We start from the raw sequence: 25,337 nt of genomic DNA, 5'->3' as shown, positions 1-25,337 counted from the left end.
ACAGCATCTGTGATTACACATTGGTCCGAGGATGACAAAAATCTGTTCCAAAACCTACATTTAAATGACTTGACACGAAGTCAGTTTTAAAAGGTAGGCAACTTATCCTTGTGACTTTTTGCCAACACTAAATAAAAGTTGTTGTCTATGTAAAACGATCCAACAAGGCTACAGTAATTATACAGAAGGGAGTGAGCAAGTGATGTGTGATTATAATTTCCATCCTCCTCATTGTCATTCACACATCATGCTGCCCACCTAAGTGTGGTCACTGCTGTGTCAGATCAATGAGAGGGGAGCAGAGGCAGCTGAATTCAGGCTTAGATCCTCATTTGTAAATATTTGTCAAGCAGCGTGGTTCATAATTAGTCAGTGAGTGTGAATTTGTCTTAACAGACGAATGATATTCTGGGTGGCTGACGCAGCAATGAGAGGACACGTACCATGTCAGGACTAATGATGCCATCTGTAACTGCGGGAGTAACACGGCATCTAACACAACAATTTTGTGGCAAAGATTGCACCGGAAGGAACCTCTCGATGAGCAATTTAATCAGCTATGGTTATTTTCATGAATTTGTGGGATACCTTGAATTTTTTTGTTTTTCTTTTGACAGTTACAAATAGTCGAGACTGTCGGCTAACAGCAGAGGAGCAAAAAACTGGATCAATTCCAATACTAGTTTAATATTGTCATATACGCTATCTACCAAAGACTGATACGGCACATACCTAATCAGTTAAGCTAAATTTAAAGTCATTGTCATAGCAGTATAGGTGCATATGCTATTGATATATAATGTCATTATATAGCTATTTGATTAAAGGAAAACACCAGCGTTTTTCAATATTTTACTATGTTCTTACCTCAACTTAGATTAATTAATACATCCCTTTATTTTCAATGCGTGCACTCTTAATCTTTGTACAGCACTTCTTGAATGTGTTAGCATTTAGGCTAGCCCCATTCATTCCTATGGCTCCAAACAAAAGTTTTATTTTGTGCTACTCATGTAACAGTCTTTAACCCTTGTGAGTTGTTACAATTCACTACCCTTTCTGGTTGTTCGTGTACAAAAAAGGCCACTTAATTAAATGCAGGGCCGGCGTCAAGGGGGGGCATTCGCGGGCAGTGCCCCCCCGAACAGGTTGTTGTGCCCCCCCTACAAAGTTTTTTATTACTTTAATATATATCAAGAATAATTTAAATAAATTAAACATTTAATGTTTCATGATTTGTAATGTAATCAAATGAGGAAAATATAGTTGATATATGTTTTCTTTAATTAAAATAGACCAGTTTCTCTGATTGGATGTATTGCCGCGTCTCACCCGTCTTACGTCTTTAGCATATTTGTTACTTGATACTAGCAATGTGTTTTTTCGCGCCATTTTATGGATCGTGTAAAATATGGATATTAGAACATTTAGAACGAACCAGCACCGCCTGCTTCATCTTCATGCAAACACAGACTGGCTCAAACTCAGAGATTAGAGGTCGAGGTGGAATTTTCAAATCTACAGGACACTGTTTTAAGGAAGTTTAATGTTCTTACACGCCGTCTTCAGCTATTTTAAAGGTAAGTTAGCGTTGTTTTAAATTACGTAAGCTTAAATGTGAAGTGTGGCTATAGACTGTTAACAGCATTACGACGTGATTATGGTAAAGCAGCTTTTTTTAAAGCTAGGGCGCGGTGTGCGCTGCGCTATGAAACCCATTCATTTCAATGGCTTGTGCCGCGCGAGGGCGGTTTGTTGTTGCGTCGAGCCAAGCGCGAGCGCAGCGGAGCTTAGCTTGCGCTCACGCCGCGGTCGAAGTTCAATAGTTTTGCGCATAGTTTGTGGTCTTTTGCACTTTATATGGGAAATGAGCTGTACTAGTTGTATGAGTGTGTGCTTGCTGTATTTGTTGTTTTAATGTCTTGTTTTTGCAAGTTATTGTTGCTATTGCGTGCCCCCCGTTGGAAGCCGAGTGCCCCCCTGTTAGTTATGGTCTGGCGCCGGCTCTGATTAAACGGCTGTAAAAATGTAAAAAAATTCATAAATATGTTAATCAACCTCAGTACTAATCAAAACTACCAAATGTTACAAAATTTCCATGATTTTAACTCCTTAATTGCCAAGTTTATAAGTGGTGTCACTGATTTGGGGGAAATTTTCAATTACCAGAAATTAAGCTCTGTTTTTTGCACAGGCCTACTAAAGGGTTAATGGTGGCACATGATGGTCAACAGTAAAAATAACCAATTTTACCTCTTAGCAAAAGGAAAAACCACCAACAATCAAGATTGCACGATTATATGATGCCATGGCTTTGCAATCAAAAAATGTTGTTAAAATGGAAGTCAATGGGGGAAAAAACCCACAAACAACTAATTAGGGAAAAAAAATAAAAACTGATGCTGCACAAAAACTAAAAATGCATTAAAGCCAATGTTTTTACCAATCTTTGACAAGCCCAAGACTGTGAAAAAGGTTTTAAAAAATCCAGTCCACAATCACTTTTAATATTGAAAATCTGTAATTTTGTGCAGGTTTTTTTTTCATCAAATTAGTGATATCACTTATGAACTTGGCAATTAAAGAGTTAAAATCATGGAAATTTTGTAAGCATTTGGTAGTTTTGATCAGTACTGAGGGTGATTAACAGATTTATGAAAAAATGTCAAAAAAAATATTTATCTGATACATTTTTACAGCCGTTTAATTAAGCGACTTTTTTGTACACGAACAACTCGAAAGGGTAGTAAATTTGCCCACGGTGTATTGTTGAGTATTTGAAAAATTTCAAAGCATTTTCTCAAAATATGTGTAAATATAAGATTTGTCACCAAAACCATTCCATTTGCTGAAACACAGAGAAAGTTGCCAAATTAAGACATAAAAAAATAAAAAATGGCCAAAAATGACCTCAACAACCCATAAGGGTTAAAAAGGGAAAACATGGAAGTGTTTGGTGGCTTCTAAATTAATCCCTATTTGGAGCCATAGGAATGAATGGGGCTATAGGCTAAATGGTAACACATTCACGAGGCGCTGTACAAAGATTAAAAGTGCACGCATTGATAAAATATAGGTATGCATTAATTCATCAAGTTGAGGTAAGAAAATAGTAAAATATTGAAAAACGCTGGTGTTTTCCTTTAAGGGCCTATGTCATGTCCTGATATCAAAATTCGATAAATAAAATGTAATGAATATTAAAAGCATCTATCATTTTATTTGGACAAATGTCAACGATTACAAATGTTAAAAAAATGACAAATGTTACAAAATTAAATGTGTTAGTAATACCCCAAGGGATAGTTCAGCCAAATATAAAAAGCTTTTTTATAATTAACATAATTTTTTGCTCCAAGCCAGTAAGCCTTTAATCTATAGAAATCCAAAGGATAGGATTAATGCGCTCTGCTGTACACCATATGATGAACGTGGATAGGGATCATCTTCATCTCCAGAGTTAAGCTCTAAAGCAAAGCAAAATCTCATATTGCATATCTGCATAATCTGTATGATGTGTGTGTTATTTCCCTAATCTGTGTGATATATTTGTTTGAGAAAAAGACTGGTTTTCATTATTTGCTAAAATCTTGAAAATTCTGTCTGACACTTATGGTCACCATTCACTTTTGATTCAAAAAGTTTCCCTGACAAGTACCTACTTTTGTGTTGCACAGAAGTCATATAAGTTTTAAGAGATAAATGTGACCCTTTCTGTAAAATCCAGGCTAAAGTCTCATCATGAGATTAGAAGCAACAAGGTAAAAAAGTAGTTTAATTCCATTCATTGATTTCAATCCATTACCTTGTTAAGTCAATATTAGGTTATATTTTTACTAAATGCTTTAACATTATGATTTTATGTAAATCACTAAAATGACTTAAGTTGGTTTTCACAGGCATGGCCACAAATAATAATATAAAACAATAAATGTTTTCCATTTTTGTTTATTCAGGTAATGCATACATGAAATGTTGCCGTTAGAGCAATTTAAGATTAATGTGCATTTCATGTATATCCAGACTAAACCTATTACTTTCAACAAAAACTACATTCTCATCTTGTCCGCCAATTGCCTACATTGATATTACACCAAAGCAGCATTTGAGTTGTTTGTGTTTGCTGGGAAACAGAGTGATGCCTACAGGATCCCACTGTAATAGGCTTCCTGTAGAGAGCAGGTGTAATTTAGCCCATCGGAGCCGGGTGTTAGTAAATAACAGTGAAAGCCGTCACAGCACGGCAGTCCAACCTGATGGAGCCTGAGACTGACAGGTGATGCCCGAAAGCGTCCTAGACGGTTGCTTGAGAGCAGCTGTGTGAGTAAGATTAATTGGTAGCGATAGGACACAGGATGGATGTCACGGCTCTTGACTCACACGGGCAGACTGTTTGTGTTTGTGTGCTATAGCGTACAGGTGAAGTCACATATGGTTGGACACAAATCTCACTGTTTGGATGCTACTGTGTTTCATTAACAAATCATTATAATGCTTATAAGGGCGGGTATGCGGGTGTCTCCAAATATCTCTTCAATAGGAATGGAGTGTTTCCTGACATTACATTGAATATTAAATCACTGGCTATGTTCTGAATAGCATTCAAACATGCTACAATTTTTTTAAATATGCAGTATGTACATTGTGAACATTTTTTGGTATTCATGCAGTACAATGTAAAAAAAAATCCTTTCTGCACTTAAATATTTAAGTTTAAACAACTTGAATTAAATCCTAGTGAGGAGAAAGTATAAATAAAAACAATAAAGTTAAATAGGCTTAAATTATTACAACTTAATTTTAATAATTTATAGCAATTAACTAGTCAAAAAAGTTGAAATGACTTTGAATGAATTCAAGCTGTTTAAAATTAAACACGTGCAACAAGGATTTTTTTACGGTGTACTATTCTTGGATGATATACTACATTGTCCACTGTCTGTATTATACTGTTTAATAATGTATCCCACAATGCAATGCACTAGACCTTCTATTTCCAGTTTGACAAATGAACTGATGATAATTACAGTAATGATTTTTAACATCTACTCCTTTCTTTATTATTTGATTGCACAACCACAGGCAGTGGGAAGTGCACAATGTATACTAAGCAATATTTAGTAGTTTTTTTTTTATTCTGAACATAGTCTCAGTTTCCTCTTCAGCAATAGCTGGTGTGTGGATTATAAAGCACTTCCCTTATTTAGAAACCTAAATAATTGCTTTTTACCTTTATTGAATTATTATTGTTTATTATTACTACCATTAAAGAGCACATGAAATCAAAATGATAATTTTGTGGCTTTTGGTCCATGTATGAAAGCTTAGCTATAATCAACATTTGTTTGCATGTTCTCCTAACCATGGACAAAATTAACTTTTAGCACTTTTAACATTTACAATAAATAGTCTTTCTGTTTAAGGAAAACTGATACATCCCCTTGTTCTGCACTGCAACTTGTAACCATCTTGCAAGTATCAAATGTGACCTTGTGCCTTAAAGGTGGGGTGCATGATCTCTGAAAGCCAATGTTGACATTTGTTATCACCTAAACAAACACGCCCCTACCCCAATAGAATCTGGACCTTCTTTCGATAGACCCGCCACACACATTTGCAACAATGCCAGTTAGTAGACACACCCCTTACTGCTGATTGGCTACAAGTGTGTTTTGGTGCTCGGCCCGACTCCCTTTTCCGAAGTGTTTTTCAAAAATCATGCACCCCGCCTTTAAAGGGGACCGCACACCGGACGCGCAGCGCCATTCTAAAAAAATCTAACACATTGTTTTCTGTGAGTATACGCATACCGGCGCCGCCCAGCTTTGACTGAGGAAGTTGCTCAAATCCCTGTCGCGCCACACAGCGCCACTCACATAGTTTAACATTAAATAACATCATATTTCTCCCAAATCATTAACGATTAACATTGGCTGCTAACGTATATTTTACATTTTTAAGTAGATGCTATCTGACGAAGCTCGCGCTATTTAATGTGCACTTCCGGTTTACGATACCTCCGAGTTGTCCTAGATGAGACTCGGCGCGACACTGAGCTGCACACTCGGATTCAAGATTTTCAAATAGTTGTATCTGTATATTGTCCTACCGATACTAACAAACCATACATCAATGGAACGCTACTTTGAAATAATGAAATGTATGATCATTTTAAATTTAAATGTTACCCTCACGACTGGTTTTGTGGTTCAGTGTTATGAATCTTGTCTTACCTCTCCATCAGTAGTGACAGCAGCAAAGACAGCGGATGAGTACGGAGCCCAGGCCACATCTCCCACTGCAGCATTCAGGTCAAATGTAAACATGGGTGCCCTATCAAATACACAGATTGTTACTTGCACAGATAATAAACTTTAATATTTACTCAAAACACACTCTTCTGAAATAATTTAAAGTGGTCATGCAGAGAGTCAAAGCTTTTGTTTAAAGTCAGACTATAAACGGGTAGTGTTTCAAGGATGTAAAAAAGCCATCTGTAGTCTTCCTTAAAACCAACATTATTATGACTTCCCCAGGCAATCATAGAAATGAGGAAGACAGAAGGTACCTAAAATCAATAGTACCATAAATCCAATGAAAAAGACTGCTGCTCAGTCTGGTGATGACGGATGAATGGATATCTCCCGTTTTTATCTTTGCACCACGGCAGATAATCCTTTGTCTCTCACGAACTTTATCTGTGTATCACCGCCTGCCTCAGTGTTGAAAGCTTTCTGGTGTGCTCCATCTTTTATATTTTAGGTAATGGCACGTATTTGGTTTCACTCATTAAACTATTACTGTGGGCACGGATGAGATTCAGATGTAATCAGATGCTCAAGACAATTTGATAATGTCAAATAATCTTAGATAAATACATTATACTTCAAACAGGCATAGAAAAAGACTTGAGAGGCACATCATCTTTCACAGTGCAGTCATTCACAGAGAGAAATATATAAGAGTTTTACAGAGTCTTATTGAATCTTATTCTTACTACTGCAAAGTATTTAATTGGTCCATTGAGACTGCCGCTGCAGTTACTGTACTCTCAGTTTCTTGACATGAAAAAGCATCTCTCATGTTCCTGTGTTAACATTTGAGTTTTTGCATACAGAAATAATAATACATTTTTTGCTCTTGTGAAATTTGTTTAAAATGGCATAATGGATGTTCCTTGTTTCTATATACTTAATCTTTAAACACACTTTTAATTGCTCAGCCTGGACAGACCACAAACCTTTATAGACCCTATAAATCTTTCAGGAAGTATAGATCCATGGTAGTAAAACACATTTGGACAGACAGCAGACAGATCTTGTGTAGCTGACCCTGGCTGGACCTGTTGCTTAAGCACAAGAGCTCTCTGCTGGCAGTCGCGGGTACTGCATCCACTTTAAATCCTTAAAACTTCAGAAATAGTTCACCCACAATTGAAAATGCTCATATATATGCGTCTATGTTGGCATGATGGTGAGTAAATTATAGTTAATTTTCATATCACAGTGAACTATTCCTTCAATCACATCAGTGCTAACCAACACATAGCATTATACAAAATATTCAGCAAGGATGAAAGACCAAAGCTGTGTCCCAGTTTGAAGGCTGTGACCTCTGAAGGCTCCAAGACTGGCGGCGTCACAGCAGCGCGACTGAAGGCTAGTAAGGCCATCCCAATTCGAAAGGATGCTTAAAATGCAGCCTCAGAATGCGTCCTTCGTTTCTCAAGCCAAGAAGGATAGAAGAAATAGATCCTTCACAGCCTAGCACTATATCCCGAGATTCATTGTACATCACATTTAAAGGACGCGACCTTCGAATGATCCAGCCTTCGAATTGGGACACAGCTTAATTGTAATTATTGATAACCCAAGGGTGTCTTTTGGCAGAACAGGGGAAGCCTAATAGACCAGTTCGAATGATCAAAACAACACTGGTCCAGAGACACTTCCTGTTACAGTTTGTGACGGTTATTTTTTTATTTGACATATATTATTATCTTTAAGATGTTTGTTTAACTTCAGTTAATTCAGGTTTATATGTTCTGTTGGTTTATTTTATCCCAACGTTTATCTAGTGTTAAAAAACGGAAACAGGAAGTGCTTCTTTACAGAGTATTGTTTACATCTTTTGAAATGGTCTATAGATCTATCAAATAAATACACTGACAAGCTATGTCTGTTTATTGTAATTGGAAGAGTAATGTGTGTGAAATGAGATTAGCTGAAAAAGGCTGCTGACAGCAGTCAATGGAAAATTAAATGTAGATGCTGTAGGGAATTCTGCACATACGTGACTGTGTGATCCCAGATTTTCACATTGAAGTCTGCACTGCAGGAAATAAAGACATTGGGATGGAAATGGTTCCACCTTACAGCATAAACCGCCATGTTGTGGGCATCGTATGTCTCCAGTAATTGGCTCGAATAGGATTTGGAGCACTGCAAAACACACAAACACACACACATTGGTAAAACTGTTGAATTATTAAGACCATTAAGAAAAAGTATTGATATTTAAAAAAAAAATTATCAAGAGTATCACATTTAAAAAAAAGTTTCATTTAGTTTGTCTAGTTTAGCTCAAGAGGAGTGCTTGATGGATTGCATTCATTGTTTCCAGGACAGAATGGCAGAGCATCTAAAACATAAGGGCTTTGAGCTTAATCTTAGGGATAAATCTGAAGAACGCTGAGATTGGCTGTCAGTCTTCAGGGAGACAGATGGTAGTTTTTCACCCGCGGTTTATCGCTGGCAATTCTGAGATTTAATGAGCATCAAGCGCATCTTTTCCAACGTAGCGAATGAAACAAGATAAAACCTTAAACTACCAGTTTTATTGCATATTTTACACTGTGGGTGCCTGTGTGATTCATAAGCTTACAAGATCATCCCATGCACTTTTTGATAGCAATCAGAAAACTGACTGCGCTATCAGTAATTTACTTTTCATTACTTTGAGCTCTGTATTGGTGAAAATGAACAAGGGTAATGTGAATGTGTGGGTCATTCTACAAAAAAGTTAATTTCCCATAATGATATATATTTAATAAATATAAATATTTTTAATGTCTGGTCCTAAAAAATGGCCTGTCCCTTTGATCATACATGGAAGTTGAACGGTGTACTTATTATTTAAAACCATGTTTTTTATAAAACAAATCTAATTTACATATAGCTTTTACCCTGTATGAATTTACTACAACACTGAAATGGTAAAAATACACGATTAATATGAATAATATCAAATCAATATTTGTCCCCCAAATTTATGTCATTGGTGTTACCCTACCCAAAGCACTTTTATTTTGAAACAATGCATGAGCTCTTTGAAGTTTTTCATGGGTCAAGAGGTCAGTGAAAGTGTGGTGGAGGAACGCAAAAGGTTTGTGAGATGTCTTACCTTATTTGTCTAAAATATCATGATATATCTAAGAATTTTGAGATAAGATTTTTTTGGATGTCATTAGTGTTAGTCTTTTTTTATAGATGGGAGTGTTAAGATCTTTACATAAAAATACATTATACTGAATACGTATGTGATTGTTACATCTCTGATAAAATAGCACATGGCTAATGGCAGCCGTTTTGTTAAAATATTATTTTTTTCTGGAAATTGTCATGGGTGTTACCATCATTGATATTACTGTCATTAGTGTTACTTCTCTAACGGGTACCTCCTAAGTACTATTCCTTTAACTGATCAACATAACAAGATGGAAAATTTTATGAAAGTTTATAAGTTTTATCATATTCATTATCTATTATATTATATTCTAATGTTGTCATTGGTGTTACATTACGTTTTAATTGGTATTGTTTTATTTATAAGTCGATTTGCAGTCTTAATCCACATTACTTGTCTCTTAACTTTTCAAACCCCAACGGACGCTACCAACTTCGCTCAAATGATTTCATGCATTTTAAAGTTCCTAGGGTTCGAACAGAGATAGGGAAAAAAGGTTTTACATATAATGCCGCCTCCTCTTGGAATTATCTACAGGATACTTTAAAGCTCACCACGTTGCCGTCACTAAATGAGTTTAAGCTGCTTTTAACAAATTACATGTTTTACCCCTTGGTAAATTGTTGTTGTGATTTATGAGTGTGTTTTATGTTTTGTTGTATATTGTATAATTGTATATTTTAACTATTTGTTGCTGCCTTCTTGGCCAGGTCACTCTTGTAAAAGAGATTTTAATCTCAATGAGTTTTAACCTGGTTAAATAAAAAGAACGGAACTGAACATTGTGTCATTGGTGTTAAACCAAGTTTTGGTGTTATGAATGTATTTTCTTGTACTTTCTAGTAATATTTTGTTGTTGATATGGGATGTAACCCTACTGAAAAATCCAGCTAAGACCAGCACAAGCTGGTAGCTGGTTTTAGCTGGTTTAAGATGGTTTACACTGGTCCTCCCAGCCTGACAAAGCTGGTCATGCTGGTGGGCCAGCTGGTCTTCCAGCCTGACCAGCTAAGTCCATCTAGACCAGCTTTAAAAGTGACCAAAACACAGCTAGACCAGCTTAAAAAGTGACCAAAACACAGCTAGATCAGCTTGCGACACCAGCAAAACCAGCTTCCTACACCAGCAAAACCAGCTAAAACCAAGCTGGAGACCAGCTAAAACCAGCTCATCAGCTTATGCTGGTCTTAGCTGGATTTTTCAGTAGGGAAGACATTGTTGATATTTCAGTCTTTGCATCAAAGCCTTTTTGGTTGAATATTTTTGTTTTTGTTGGTTTTAAAGAAAAAAGTCAAACTGAGAATCAAATAATTTCATACAATGCTGGGTAACGATTAAGAATTTAATTAAACAAATATTAATAATCAATTATTTTTCTTGCTGTTATCATTCCTCTACTCAACCTTTAACTAAATACACAAGCTGTAATGACAAAAAATATTTAGTATCAACATTAATGTTTAAATCACAGGTAACACCAATGACAAATAAATGACTCATGGATTCTTTATTAAAATCTATTAAAAAGTTAGAAATAGATTAAGCTCTCCGTTTTGCGGATTCATAGATTTGACAAGTTAATTAATGCTATTAAAGAAGTTTTGGTATGTTGAAAGAAGTTCATTTAAGCAAATTTCCATCACCCGAATTCCACCTTTTCTATAGAATGACGGTGTGATAGTACTTATAGGATACTAGCAGTCAGTGGTTACCCTACAGATGTGAAAAAAAAGATAAACCCTCTGCATTTTTAAAGGCTGTGGCATTACCATGGTATGTACAAACCTAGTTCAATAAATCAGGCACAGGGCAACCCTTGCTTGGTGTTTTTGGTATGATTTAATAGGATTGTGTGTGTGTGTGTGTGTGTGTGTGTGTGTGTGTGTGTGTGTGTGTGTGTGTGTGTGTGTGTGTGTGTGTGTGTGTGTGTGTGTGTGTGTGTGTGTGGTGTGTGAGTCGAAGTGGAAGGAAGTCATTATGAGAAAAAATATAAAAACTAGGGCATGTGTTTGCATGTGATCTCAGTCGTTTAAAATGAAACAAATCACACAGAACAACATGCAGCATACACAGAAACAGAGAAAATTGTGTCTGGCCTGCCTAAATGAATAGTCTGAGGGCTGGTCGACCCCTGGCTGAATAATAAAAAAGCAAAAAAACAAGAGAGAAGTAGACAGACTGTTATTATCCGAAGCCGCCCCGTACTGCTGAGATAGCAGCACAGAGTAAGGGAGTTAAGAAGAGCACTTCCTCGCTGCTTGATGAAAGGTGCATTATATAAACAGTGACTGACCAGCAGGAGACGACTACCACAAACACAAGAAGTCAACACTTCCGGAGTCGAGAACACACAAATCTAAGAAAACAGCTGGATGTAGGCATGATCCCAATATAACCACAAATTTGGGATAGTTTTGTATAGCATATTTAAAAAATCAAGAAGTGTGATTGCAGATAACAAACCTTGTAAATCTTTCCTTCCTCAGTGCCAACAAGAAAAAGGTAGTCGATCTGTTTATGGAAGTCAAAAGCTGTTCCACAAGCTACACACAAAAGAGAAAGTCTTTAGTGAGTATGTTACAGATGGATTCATCAGACGCATGACAGTTGTCTTGATTATGCGCCTGGCCCGGAGTTAACTTCTGGTCTGTGGTTGTTTATCGGTCTGGTTATTGACTTAACTGATCTCTGGAACAAATACCTTGGCGAAAATAAAAATGTTTTCTAAACACACGAGATGACGGCGAGCATGGATCACCGCTGTGCGAAAAGAGGATCTTTAGCTAACGTTGTATACTGTATGTACACAATAACGTTAGCTCAGTGTAGAACTTAAAGGGACACTTTTTTTGAAAATATGCTAATTTCCCAGCTCCCCCAGAGTCAAACATCTGACTTTTACAGTTTTTAAATCCATTCAGCTGATCTCTGGGTCTGGCGGTAGCACTTTTAGCATAGCTTAGCACAATCCATTGAATCTGATTAGACCATTAGCCTCACCCTAAAAAATAACCTAAGAGTTTTGATATTTTTCTTATTTAAAACTTGACTCTTCTGTAGTTACATCGTGCACTCAGACAGATGGAAAATTAAAAGTTGTGATTTTCTAGGCAGATATGACTATATACTCTCATTCTGGTATAATAATCAAGGCTGATGTAACATGGCTGCAGCAGGTGCAATGATATTACGCAGTGCCTGAAAATAGTCCCCTTGCTATTGAAAGTAACCAAGGGCATTTTTCGGACACTGTGTAATATCACTTGTCCTGCTGCAGCCATGTTACAGCAGCAAAGTCCTTGATTATTACTCCAGAATGAGAGTATAGTTCCTAGCCATATCTGCCTAGAAAATTGCAACTCTTAATTTTTCTGTCGGTCTTAGTACACGATGTAACTACAGAAGAGTCAAGTTTTAAATAGGAAAAAAAATATAGAAACTCTTTGGTTATTTTTTTTGCGTGATGCTAATGGTCTAATCAGATTCAATAAATTATGCTAAGCTATGCTAAAAGTGATAACGCCAGACCAGGAGATCAGCTGAATGGATTCCAAAACTGTAAAAATCAAATATTTAACCATAGAGGAGCTGGAAAATGAGCATATTTTCAAGAAAAGTGTAGTGTCCCTTTTATATGCTTTAGCTATGATTTAAACTATGGTAATTTACTTGTTTTTTGCTTTTTATCAGTAATAATCTAGTCTAGAAGGACTCTGTTTTTATTAATGCAATGCAGAAGTCTACCAGAAGTTAAGTTTGGGCCACACAAGCCGATTGTTTATGTTGTTGCCGCTGAAACTATCTATAATACAGTACATAGGTAGATCAGGTCCTGAAGGCTGGTCGGTCAATACATATTGAAAATAATTTCTAATTTAGAACATGATTATGTTTACAATGTACCGTGTTGTTGATTCATACCTGTGCTGTGCATACTTGATTGGCCATCAGGTATAGCGCCCTCAAAGTCGATGATATCTGTAAAGACTAGTTCATTCTAAAAACCAAATGATTAAGTATGGGGTTAGATTTGTTTCCTATAACCAAATAAAAAAATTACAAACATTTTATGAATTTACATATTACTAGAAAAAAATTCCAAAGTCATTTAAGTGCAACTTTTACTATATATATATATATATATATTAGGGGTGTAACGGTATGTGTATTCGTACCGGACCGTTTCGGTTCAGTGCACCGAAAGGCCGAATGCAATCTTTTGTGTGCGGAACATAATACGTGCGTTTCCACACGAACATATTAAGTGTCGGAAGTCTCCGCGTTCAGCGCAAGTCTTCTGTCAAACATATAACATAATTCGGCCCGCAGAAAGATTTTTATTTACTTAGTTGTATATGCGTTTGATTATTGATGTAAACGTTTACGTGTCGTGTCTAAAAGCGCATGTTAAACGCATGTCAACGCACTGTTTTGTTCTTTCAAAAGTGAGTGAGAGGTTGCACGTCTTTCGTTGCTACGTAATCATGAGACGCGCTTTCTGTGACAGCGAGAATAAGGAAGGCGTGATCAGATTTTTCATCTGCACCTCACGTCAATCACATCATTGTCACAATGCGACAGCACAATAATCTCAAAATGAGTGTATAATAAGTATCATCATGTTGCTTGCTATGCAGTTACACATAGAGCAGTAATATTATTTTTATACAGAGATGGTACATAGCCAATTCAATACTGTGAGTTAAACAATCCAAAATAAATCAAAACAGAAAATTTTTGATGGCAAAAATGTAGGCTAATAGTTCATAAATGTATTCAGGAATTGAATTTGTTAGTTTAGTGCAAGGTTTAAGTAGAAAAAGTTTAAGAGAAGGTTAAGAAAAGAGTTACCTACTGTTATAAAATAATGTAAAAAAGAACTTTGCAGTTGTATTTTATTTATTATTTTTCATGTTATATATATTTTATATATTATATTTGAATAAAAAGTGTTTAAAAAAGTGTAAACAAATTGTAAAAAAAGTTTATAGTAATAAACAACCTGCAGTTTAATGTTTGCATTTTTTCCTTACTGTACCGAAAATGAACCGAACCGTGGCTTCAAAACCGGGGCACGCACCGAACCGTGATTTTTGCGTACCGTTACACCCTAATATATAGTTATGCATTATATTTTAATAAAAAGTGTTTAAAAGGTGTAAACAAATTGTAAGAAAAGTTTATAGTAATAAACAACCTGCAGTTTAATGTTTGCATTTTTTCCTTACTGTACCGAAAATGAACCGAACCGTGGCTTCAAAACCGGGGCACGCACCGAACCGTGATTTTTGCGTACCGTTACACCCTAATATATAGTTATGCATTATATTTTAATAAAAAGTGTTTAAAAGGTGTAAACAAATTGTAAGAAAAGTTTATAGTAATAAACAACCTGCAGTTTAATGTTTGCATTTTTTCCTTACTGTACCGAAAATGAACCGAACCGTGGCTTCAAAACCGGGGCACGCACCGAACCGTGATTTTTGCGTACCGTTACACCCCTAATATATAGTTATGCATGCTTATAATAAATGCTTATGATACATGCTTAATGCATGCTTATAATATATATATGTGTGTATAAGCATGTATTAAGCATATATACTCCCCATTTATACCTTCACAAGAGTCCAAGACACCACCCGTCCATCAGAGGACACTGAGAAGAAGTTGTGATTACTGTCCAAATCATCTTTCTGCCACTTCACCTGCCAATAGAAATGTAACAAAATTATACAGTAAAATCTACCAGGCCAACAGTCACAAAAGTGGTAACACAACCATATGCCAATCTATGTCTATGTTCAGAAATTCAATTCAATTCAATTTTATTTATATAGCGCTTTTCACAATAGTTAATTGTTTCAAAGCAGCTTTACATTAATAGAAGCAGTGAAAAGCACATAAAAATGACAGAGAGCAAAACATACAGTAATACACGATAGCATAAGCAGTTAATGAAATGAGCACAACCATACTTAATGCTGACTTAATGTTCTGTATACTACTATTACAGCCATTCAATTATATACTTGGTATGTTGCATGGTGGTCACATGCATGTTAAATTCAGTAAAAGCCAGTCAGTTAATGTCAAAGTTTTAAAAAGGTTATTTTGCTTTTGTTACCCAACTTTGTGTACAATTGTCTAAGAAGATTATGTTAAATGATACCTCGACTATGAAGACTTGTATGCCTTTAATACTTAATATTTGCCTTCTACTACTAAAATCCATTGATAGAAACATTATATACATTAAATAGCATATAATACTCATTTTAAGCTGTGGAGGCTGCAATTATTTTGCACATAGTGTATTTTGGGTCGATGGCGTGTAATGGTTGTTGTGAAATATAAATACAATTTACTAAAGTCAATACTATTGTAACTTTTTTACCTCTCAGATCATCTTTATTTAGATCATCTTTAATTTGTATGTTTTCTATATTGTTTATCACTTATGTCACTCTCCTATTCACATTAAAAGGGCTGAACAGACATTACTGTTCTTGTAAAACCCATTACCGCCACCTACTGTCTGCGTGCATCAAGTCTCATCTTCTGTTATATTATCACATCATTTTACAATCTACTAATTGAAGACTTGTTTACCATGTTAACCTCGCTTTTGACATCATGCAAAATGTGTTTATAGTCAGGGTACCATTTAATTGTGATGGTGGTGATGGCGCAGTGGATAAGACACATGCCTTTGGTGTGAGAAACCCGGTTTTGAATCCACTGTGACACACAATTGTGTCCCTGGGCAAGACACTTAACCCCTAGTTCCTCCAGAGGCGTGCGACCTCTGATATATATAGCAATTGTAAGTCACTTTGGATAAAAGCGTCAGCTAAATACGTAAATGTAAATGAAAGTAAGTTCACAAAATGTATAATGAAAGTTTAGTATTATTATTTTAACCAATACTCCAGTGTCATGACCTCATCCATACCTGCCACACAGGGTCCATGTGCTTGCCTGTTTTGACTGTGCTCATATAGGCTGGCTGCTCGCTCTGTTCCTTAAGGTTGTACACTGCAACACAGCCATCATAAAAACCCACAACCACCAGGTAGGAGAGATGTTCATGGATGTCTACACACATGACGCCTGAGGGTGTGGTGAAGACGAATTCTGGGTACGTGGGGTTTTTCATGGAGTAGAAGAGAAGCATACCACGTCCCTGTTTAGTGAAATCATCTAAAGGGGAAGATGGATTGCATTTTAGTTGATCGGTTTCTCTACAACTGATTCCTTGTTCAAGTTTCTCTTTTGAAAAAAAATGAAATAAACCTACATGATCCAAGACCAACAGCAAACAAATCTTTGTATTTTTGATTCCTATAAATAAACATGTGAACAATTAGTGTTTATTTCCATAGATTATCACAAAAAAAACAAAGTGAAATAATTACTCATATTAGCATTTTGTTTAAGTACAGTGTGAAAACTCACCAGCAGAGGGCAGTCACAGACAGACATTTGGCTTTATCATATTGGAATTTCCACAATGGGAGAAGAGTGCCCTCCTGCTCTCGAAACTCATCGGATGCATCTTCAAAGTACCTAAAATCTAAAGTTAGGATATAAAGGCACTAATTCATGATGAAAGGTGTACGCTAAAAAAAATTGCTGGGTTGGGTAAACCCTCTGCAGGATTAAAAATAAATTATACTGGGTTGTTTTAACCTACAATACTGGGTTGTTTCAATTCATAGCCAGGGCAAATATTCACATTTTGTAGGTTAATTTAACCCAATTGTTGGCTTTGTCCATATTTTACCCAACCATGGGTTGAAACAACCCAGCATTTTGAATTTTAGTATTTAGTGTAATGTTAGTCAGGGTTTGAAATAAATACCCACCAACCCGCCAAATGCAAATAAAAATCAGAGTAACGTTATCCGATGCATCCGATGAATGAAAAAGTTCATTTCAAACCCTCAGAAATGATTACTTACCCTGTGCAATGTCATCAAATGTGTTCTGATTCACCATACGCTCAATGATCTTGGACACCTTAGCCACTTTTGTTATGTCATCACTCTATAAGAAGAAGGGACCTTTATCAATACCCTCTTGTGCACAAACAGCAGCTCTTGAAATCAGTTGTCAAGAAAATTTTGATTCACATATGTCAATGAGGTTCAAATTAGATTTGCTTTCTGGGGAGCAAACAACACTCGTACCTGAGTTTCTGCTGTGACTATTTTCTTCTTGCCTTTATCGTCCTCTTTCTTTGAAGGCTGGGCTTTCTGCTTCTCTTTAATTTTCTCCTGCCTTTGAAGTTCTTCTACATAAAAGTCATGGATCGTCCACTGCAGAAAGAGAAGGGCATGTGTATGTTCATGTGCATACAGAAGTGCAGTTTTTTATAACACACACATACTGTTTAAATAATGTGCAAAAATAATTTACCAACAATAGGAAAAAATCTCTCACCTGGTTGGCTGTTGCTGAGAAGTTTGCACGAGGAGGAGGTTGTGTTTGACAACCTCTTTCCTGTAAAAAATCAATTCGGTATTAAAAGAAATAGAGAAGGCTGAACACACAAAAAAACTTTCTTTAGTGTAAATAACAACAGTGGCGGCCGGTGACTTCTTTTTTGAGGCCGCACCATGTGAAGCATGTATGTAGCCCGTCATGTGTGTGGTTCGTCATTTCTAAATATGTGTTCGGCGCGTCTTGTGAACCTATGTGCATCATGTGTTGTGTGCCTGCTGCAGACGCATCTAAAGGGTTTATGATGAAAGTGACGCTCACGTTTGCCAGATACTTGCTTAATTAAGTGTTAAGTTAGTATTTTGTGAACGTGAGCGTCTCTTTTATCATAAACCGTTTCGACGCGTGTGCAGTAGGCACTTATTTTGACAAGACACATGAGGCACATGGTTCACATGATGCAACGGACACATATTTTGGAATGACGAGCAACACAAATGACACTCCACTCCGAACACATATTTTGAATTTGCGCCCCTCCCAAGAGAAGTCACCAGCCTTCGATAACAATAAAAGTTTAATAACATGACCCATAGGTCCTAATGTATCTGGCTCTCACTTTTAGAGGGTTGTTCAGAATCTGTGAAGCCCTCTCACTGAAGTTGAACTGGTTGGTGAGTTTCTGCTCTTTTTTGCCAGCTTTGATGTCCACACTGTCTGGCCTCTCCTCGCCTCCACCGTCCTCCCCTTCAGCAGTATCCTCTCCACCCTCCACCTGCTCAGTCACCTCAAATAAAATACATTAGCCATTTTTTTTTACATTTAGTTCATTTTGAATAAGTTTGGTGATATTACTAAAATTGCTATTACTAAAAACTTTTTTCTTACTGGAGTTACAGGTTTTTCCTCTTCAGCAACCACATCCTCTATTAGCTTCTCTAAAATAATTGATATCACAGTTTGTAATTTAAGGTTTGCTTTCATTTTAAATAATTTTAGTTAAAAAGTTATTTTACCCTCCATGATGCCTTTTTTAGCCACCTGTCTCCGAGCCTCGTTGGTATCCTTGTGCAAAAGATTCCCTTCAAGTTCAAAGTGAATAGCCAGCTGATCCACACTACTGATTTGCTTATAGCAGCCATCCTGAACACACAACCGTTTTTAGTCATTTAAACCAAACGATTTTAGCAAAAAAACAAAGGCTGATTATTTTAATGTAACAGAACTAGATGCAAGTTAGAGAAATGTAGTAGCACCTTACTTTGAAACTATATCTAACAATGTTCTGTGGAGCGTGTGGATTGTTTGCTGTTAGTATTCTTGTAAATTCTTCATTCAACTCCTTTGCAACACAAGAAAGAGAAACATGTAATATGAATAATATCATTTGGTATCATTATTATGTGACATTAAATAGGTAGCAGGTTTACATACCGTCTCAGTTAAGTCCAGCTGGTCTGGAGGCTTCACAGTCTTTCCCTGCATTGATTCTTCTACTGTTTCAATCCCATCGTCATCATCCTGTAGGACAACAAAGGCTTTAAAAACCGTTGTTAAAAATGTCTGACAACATTCTCAATAAACTGTTAATCGAAAGCTACCTTCTTTTTCACTTTCATGCCCTTTGCAACAGGTGCTTTTGACTGGATATTTAATCCCTGAATTTAAAGAGAAAAAAGTCAAACGCCTTGTTCTGAAACACTTTCAAACACTGCAATGCCGTGAGATAAGTTCCATTAGCTTTAATATAATTAACTTACCTGTTTAGATTTCACCGTCGCGTGTTTCTGAGTCATAGGCATGTTAACCTATCAAAGTTTTTTTTTACTGTCAATCTGTTAGTGTCGATAAGTTTATAAATACGTTTGCATGCTCGTTTCTCAAACTATTTGCAGCAGTACCAACATGTGTATTCAAGTTGCCTGGCAACTGCCTCGTGAGACTCCATAGAGACTCGAGAGCTTGTAATGAGCATGCGCAGAGGCGTTACACCTGCTGCTTCGCACAGAACAGAAAAGCAATACATTTATGGTGTGGAAAACTTCAGCTTACACATGATTTTCTTCGTATGTACTGAAATAGTTTGAAAAGTAATTTGCAAATACGTACATTTAAAATGACAGTGAAACAATGCGCGTGGGAGTGCGGAAGTAAATAAGGCGGGGCTTTGAGTCAACAGTTGTCCTGTATGAACTACTGGGTGTGTTCAAATTCAGACGGCGTTGCGCAGACCGATCGGTTTATTACATCAAAGTACCGCGAGAGTGAATCGAAAGCACGGTCTTCGAATGGATCTCGCGGTACTTAAGATGGTAAACGTCTACCGGTGTGCGCAGCACCGCGTGAAGTTAAACACACCTATTGTCATATTGTAGTGTAGACGGCAGGTGCGAAACAAATGATTCAACCTTGAAATGAAGGACCGCCTGACTGATTTAACACCCGTAAGATTTCATATACATTTCTTTGTATGTAGTATTTAGATTGAAACTCATAGTAGACTCTATTAGACTCAGGTGTACTTATAGTTTCACTATCGTAAATACAACCTTGCCTGTAGTGCCTACAGTCGTTATTGCCATTGAAAACGAATGTATGTGGTGTACGTTACAGTTGATAGTTGATGGTGCTTATACGATCAATTCTGACAATATTTTTAACCCCCCTGCTGTCTCTGTGACTGTTTTTATTTGTTTTGACTGTATAATAACCATGTACTGCGCAGACCCGAGGTGACACGGCTCCAGTAGAGACCAATGATTTCCTAGAGCAATTCCTCCCTAAGGTTTGTGTGCTCTTGTGTTGGTATAGCCTTTAAATGTTTATTATAACTAACTTATGTAAGAAGCCATAATTTGATAGTTGCAAATGATTACGTAATGCCTTGTCAACATATTGTATACAGGTAGATGAGGTTCAGAAACTTATCCAGAGTATTTCCCATTTTGTGGGAGAGGTGAAGTCAAGGCATCATACTATTTTGACAGAAATCAACCCACCGAAGTGTAAGTACTTCTGCACAAAGAAACATTAAACTGTACATCTTTGCATCTTATTTTATTGTAAGTAACTAGTTGTCTAAAGGGGTTAAAACTTTTTTGAGCGGCTACAGTCTCAATTGCTTTTACTAAAGTGCCCATTCCTATTAACAGATGTGAGAGAGGAGCTTGAGCAGTTTAACAATGATATCAAGAGGACAGCTGATGTCATCCATGTTAAACTAAAAGGTGATTAAATGTACTTATTTAAGTTATTATACATGTTATGATGATAACAGTTTTGACTTGCTGTAACTCATACTGTATGTGACCCTGTGTGTGAAATACATGCGTAAGCCTCATAATCTAAGTATGAGATTAGGAGCATCAAAGTTTAATTTCATTCATTGATTTCACTTCAATTTCAATCTTGCCTTACTCAATCAATGTTAAAAATATCAAGGTTATATCACTCTATATTATGTAGTATGATTTTATTTATAAAACATCAATCACAAAACATTGACTTTAGTTGGGTTTTCACAGACAACAAGGTAAAATGTCAGTATGCTTTTATTTAATAGGTTTGGAGGGAAATTTGTGTGAGAATGCAAATAGTGGCTCTGTGTACTTCCGCATCCAGAATACCCAGGTGCGACATCACCCTTTACTACATTAATATAAATGCCTTGTTCTCAAAGTGTCTAACTCAACTGATAAAGCAATGTGCTTAATCACCAAGGTTGTGTGTTAGATTCTCAGGAAACACATAAAGGGGAATTCGAGCAGTGCATGTAAAAGTATAAGTCTTTTAATCCATATTTATTTAGTTGATTGTTTTGTTAACTTCCTCTTTCATGTTGTGAATCCTCCATAGCACACAGTTCTGTCACTGAGGTTTGCAGAAATAATGAATGTGTACAATCAAGAACTTTTATCTTTCCGAAAAAGCAGTAAAGAACAGATTCAAAGACAGCTGGAGATAAGTAAGTGAACTTACATACTTTTAACACAACATCACAGAATGTTTTGCTTACTACTGACCATTGTCATTTGTATATCCCAGATAGATCTAGTATGATTACCAAGAACATAAAATGTCTCTATAGAATATGAAAAGGCATTTAAAGAAAATAGCCATACTGTAGCTTGCCTTTAAATTTCCTTTACAATAACAATATACAATACCATACAGTACAACCAGGGTCATAATACATATACACTCACCTAAAGGATTATTAGGAACACCATACTTATACTGTGTTTGACCCCCTTTTGCCTTCAGAACTGCCTTAATTCTACGTGGCATTGATTCAACAAGGTGCTGAAAGCATTCTTTAGAAATGTTGGCCCATATTGATAGGATAGCATCTTGCAGTTGATGGAGTTTTTTGGGATGCATATCTAGGGCACGAAGCTCCCGTTCCACCACATCCAAAAGATGCTTTATTGGGTTGAGATTTGGTGACTGTGGGGGCCATTTTAATAGAGTGAACTCATTGTCAAGTTCAAGAAACCAATTTGAAATGATTTGAGCTTTTAGACATGGTGTATTATCCTGCTGGAAGTAGCCATCAGAAGATGGCTACATGGTGGTCATAAAGGGATGGACATGGTCAGAAACAATGCTCAGGTAGGCCGTGGCATTTAAACGATGCCCAATTGGCACTAAGAGGCCTAAAGTGTGCCAAGGAAACATCTTCTACCACCACCAGCCTGCACATTGGTAACAAGGCATGATGGATCCATGTTTTCATTTTGTTTACACCAAATTCTCTCTGAATGTCTCAAGAGAAATCGAGACTCATCAGACCAGGCAACATTTTCCCAGTCTTAAACTCTCCAATTTTGGTGAGCTCGTGCAAATTGTAGCCTTATTTGTAGTGGAGATGAGTGGTACCCGATGGGGTCTTCAGCTGTTGTAGGCCATTCGCCTCAAGGTTGTACGTGTTGTGGCTTCACAAATGCTTTGCTGCATACCTCGGTTGTAACGAGTGGTTATTTCAGTCAAAGTTGCTCTTCTATCAGCTTGAATCAGTCGGCTCATTCTCCTCTGACCTCTAGCATCAACAAGGCATTTTCGCCCACAGGACTGCCGCATACTGGATGTTTTTCCTTTTCACACCATTCTTTGTAAACCCTAGAAATGGTTGTGCGTGAAAATCCCAGTAACTGAGCAAATAGTGAAATACTCGGACCGGCCCGTCTGGCACCAACAACCATGCCACATTCAAAATTGCTTAAATCACCTTTCTTTCCCATTCTGACATTCTCAGTTTGGAGTTCAGGAGATTGTCTTGACCAGGACCACACCCCTAAATACATTGAAGCAACTGCCATGTGATTGGTTGATTAGATAATTGCATTAATGAGAAATTGAACAGGTGTTCCTAATAATCCTTTAGGTGAGTGTAAGTACAAATATCCTATACTAAGTCTCAAAAAATACTAAAGGAGTTTCTTTGAATATTTTATTTGGGGATTTCATAAATTTCATGATAGAAATCCAATAAAAAAATGAATATTTCTGTTTTAAGAAGGCAGAATCCTCACCGAAGAGGAGACGGAGGTCTTGCTGCAGAGCAACAACTCTTCTGTTTTTACTTTAGATGTAAGTTCTTTTAAGTATTGATTACTTTGCTGCACTTTTGTCTTATTGTCCTAATATAACCCTCTGTGTGTAGAGTCTTCCTGGCTTCAACATTACAGGGCAAACACTGAATGAGATCGAGTCACGGCATAAGGACATTCTCTGTCTGGAAGCCAGCATTCGAGAGTTGAATAACATGTTTGTGGATATTGCAATGTTAGTGAGCAGTCAGGTAAGCTTGTCAATAAATAGATAGTAGGTCAAAGTATTATTAAACAGATGACCCTGCTGAAAAAAACAGCATCAAACCAGCATGGACCAGCATGGGAATTATGCTGGTCTATGCTGGTTTAGCTGGTGGTCACAGCATACCAGCACCAAAACACAACATATGCTGGTATGACCAGCATGGGGTGCTGGTGCTAATGCTGGTTTAGCTGGTGCTAATGCTGGTTTGGTGCTGGTTTAGCTGGTGCTAATGCTGGTGCTGATGCTGGTTTGATGCTGGTTTAGCTGGTGTTCACTAGCAGACCGGCACCAAAACACAACATATGCTGGTCTTGCTGGTATGCTGTTTTTTTCAGCAGGGGAAAGGGGCCTTTCAGCATACACTGAATAACAGATTCATGCATGAGCACAAAATAATGCGGATTGTTTGAATTGTCTGTTCTACAGGGGGAAATGGCCAACAATATTGCAAAGACTGTAATGAAAGCTGAAAACTATGTAGAACAAGGAAAAGAAACCATGAAAGACGCTGTGGTTTATAAAAAATCTTGGCGGATACTCCCTCGCTTCCGCAGTTCATTTAAGGGCAAAGCTAAAGCAGTGACCAGTGATGGTTCCTGAGAACTTTACCCAGTGCCATCAAGTGTTCGTGAAACTATGACTATTGTGTTCTGTGTAAATGAGAGATTCATAAAGGTGATTCTGTAAACTGTAAAAAGCAGGACCACTTTGCCTTTCATAACTGAATTTCCACCAGGATCTGTCTATTCAACCTTTGCCTATACAAACAAATGTCTTGGTAGTTTCTTTGCAGCATAGTTAATAATTACACTTGCTCTTATGTGCTATAGTTTTCTACTAAAAATAGCAGCACTAGCGATGTCATTACAGTAATAGCTAGTTAGCTATAAATATATAGATAGCTAGTAAAGTCCTGAATTTTAGCTTTGTTTCTGTATTGTTGTGTTTGCTTTTGTTGTGTTTTTGTTTGAGATGGTGTCCATTGGTTTCATGGTTTCGTGTACATATTCAATGCTATATAACTTAATTTCACTTGATTTATATAGACGGTCTAATTATTAGAACGAATGTTTGGCAGCTTTGATATTATATTTTTAAGTGAAAGAAGGATGGGTCACATACAATATACTGTAAGATACTGACAGATAGATCAGACATTGACAGGCCTTGACCATGCTTAAGATGCTTTTATTGCTTGGTAATGTATTAATGATCGTAAATGACAGTTGTGTAGATTGCTAGGAATGCAGGCGTTTCAAATAAACTGGAAAGACTGGAAGAAATTCGGGTATAATTTATATATATTACACTGTATAAAAAATGATGTTGTGTTTTATTTAGTCAAAATTTTCAGAATACACTTATTTAAAACAGTGGTCTGCAACATGGTGACCACGGGCACCAGGTTGCCAACATAGAGTCTGTGAGTTGCCAGCCAAAGCACATTCTACTAATAGCCTAAATTTTATATTTATTTATTACATATTTTTTTAATTAGCTCAGCTTATTTTATGTATGTTAACATGTTAAGCAATGACAAAACATTAACAAGTAAAATAAAATAAAATCAACAAGTAAAACAAGCCCTCCAGTCCAGATTGTTTTATCCA

At 36.7% G+C, this 25,337-nt stretch overlaps 2 protein-coding genes across 2 annotated transcripts in view; one reads left to right on the top strand and one right to left on the bottom strand.

Moving 5' to 3' along the window:
• The window catches only part of LOC129423690 (dynein axonemal intermediate chain 1), a 29,623-nt gene extending 9,696 nt beyond the window's left edge, over positions 1-19,927 (bottom strand). The window contains exons 1-18 of the mRNA XM_055180073.2: positions 19,671-19,927; positions 19,512-19,568; positions 19,345-19,431; positions 19,172-19,252; positions 18,927-19,053; positions 18,799-18,848; positions 18,530-18,697; positions 17,911-17,970; positions 17,658-17,786; positions 17,430-17,514; positions 16,924-17,041; positions 16,766-16,809; positions 16,421-16,668; positions 15,084-15,173; positions 13,387-13,462; positions 11,929-12,008; positions 8,293-8,441; positions 6,234-6,333 (exon numbers count right to left, since the gene is read on the bottom strand). Of these exons, the coding sequence (XP_055036048.1) occupies positions 6,234-6,333; positions 8,293-8,441; positions 11,929-12,008; positions 13,387-13,462; positions 15,084-15,173; positions 16,421-16,668; positions 16,766-16,809; positions 16,924-17,041; positions 17,430-17,514; positions 17,658-17,786; positions 17,911-17,970; positions 18,530-18,697; positions 18,799-18,848; positions 18,927-19,053; positions 19,172-19,252; positions 19,345-19,431; positions 19,512-19,568; positions 19,671-19,712 (1,791 nt within the window). The 5' untranslated portion in view covers positions 19,713-19,927. The remainder of the gene's footprint in view (positions 1-6,233; positions 6,334-8,292; positions 8,442-11,928; positions 12,009-13,386; positions 13,463-15,083; positions 15,174-16,420; positions 16,669-16,765; positions 16,810-16,923; positions 17,042-17,429; positions 17,515-17,657; positions 17,787-17,910; positions 17,971-18,529; positions 18,698-18,798; positions 18,849-18,926; positions 19,054-19,171; positions 19,253-19,344; positions 19,432-19,511; positions 19,569-19,670) is intronic.
• Positions 19,928-20,072: 145 nt separating this feature from the next.
• Positions 20,073-25,010, top strand: stx2a (syntaxin 2a). The gene is made up of 9 exons (XM_055180080.2): positions 20,073-20,354; positions 20,636-20,695; positions 20,816-20,915; positions 21,063-21,137; positions 21,473-21,540; positions 21,766-21,874; positions 23,426-23,499; positions 23,573-23,710; positions 24,154-25,010. Exons 1-9 carry the CDS (start codon positions 20,325-20,327, stop codon positions 24,325-24,327), a joined length of 828 nt encoding a protein of 275 aa, XP_055036055.2. The 5' UTR covers positions 20,073-20,324; the 3' UTR covers positions 24,328-25,010.
• Positions 25,011-25,337: the final 327 nt, after the last annotated feature.

Source organism: Misgurnus anguillicaudatus, chromosome 9 (assembly GCF_027580225.2).
Source record: "Misgurnus anguillicaudatus chromosome 9, ASM2758022v2, whole genome shotgun sequence".
Taxonomy (NCBI): Eukaryota; Metazoa; Chordata; class Actinopteri; order Cypriniformes; family Cobitidae; genus Misgurnus; species Misgurnus anguillicaudatus.
The sequence above is the reverse complement of the archived record's forward strand: the minus strand, read 5'-3'. Positions and strand labels throughout refer to the sequence as shown.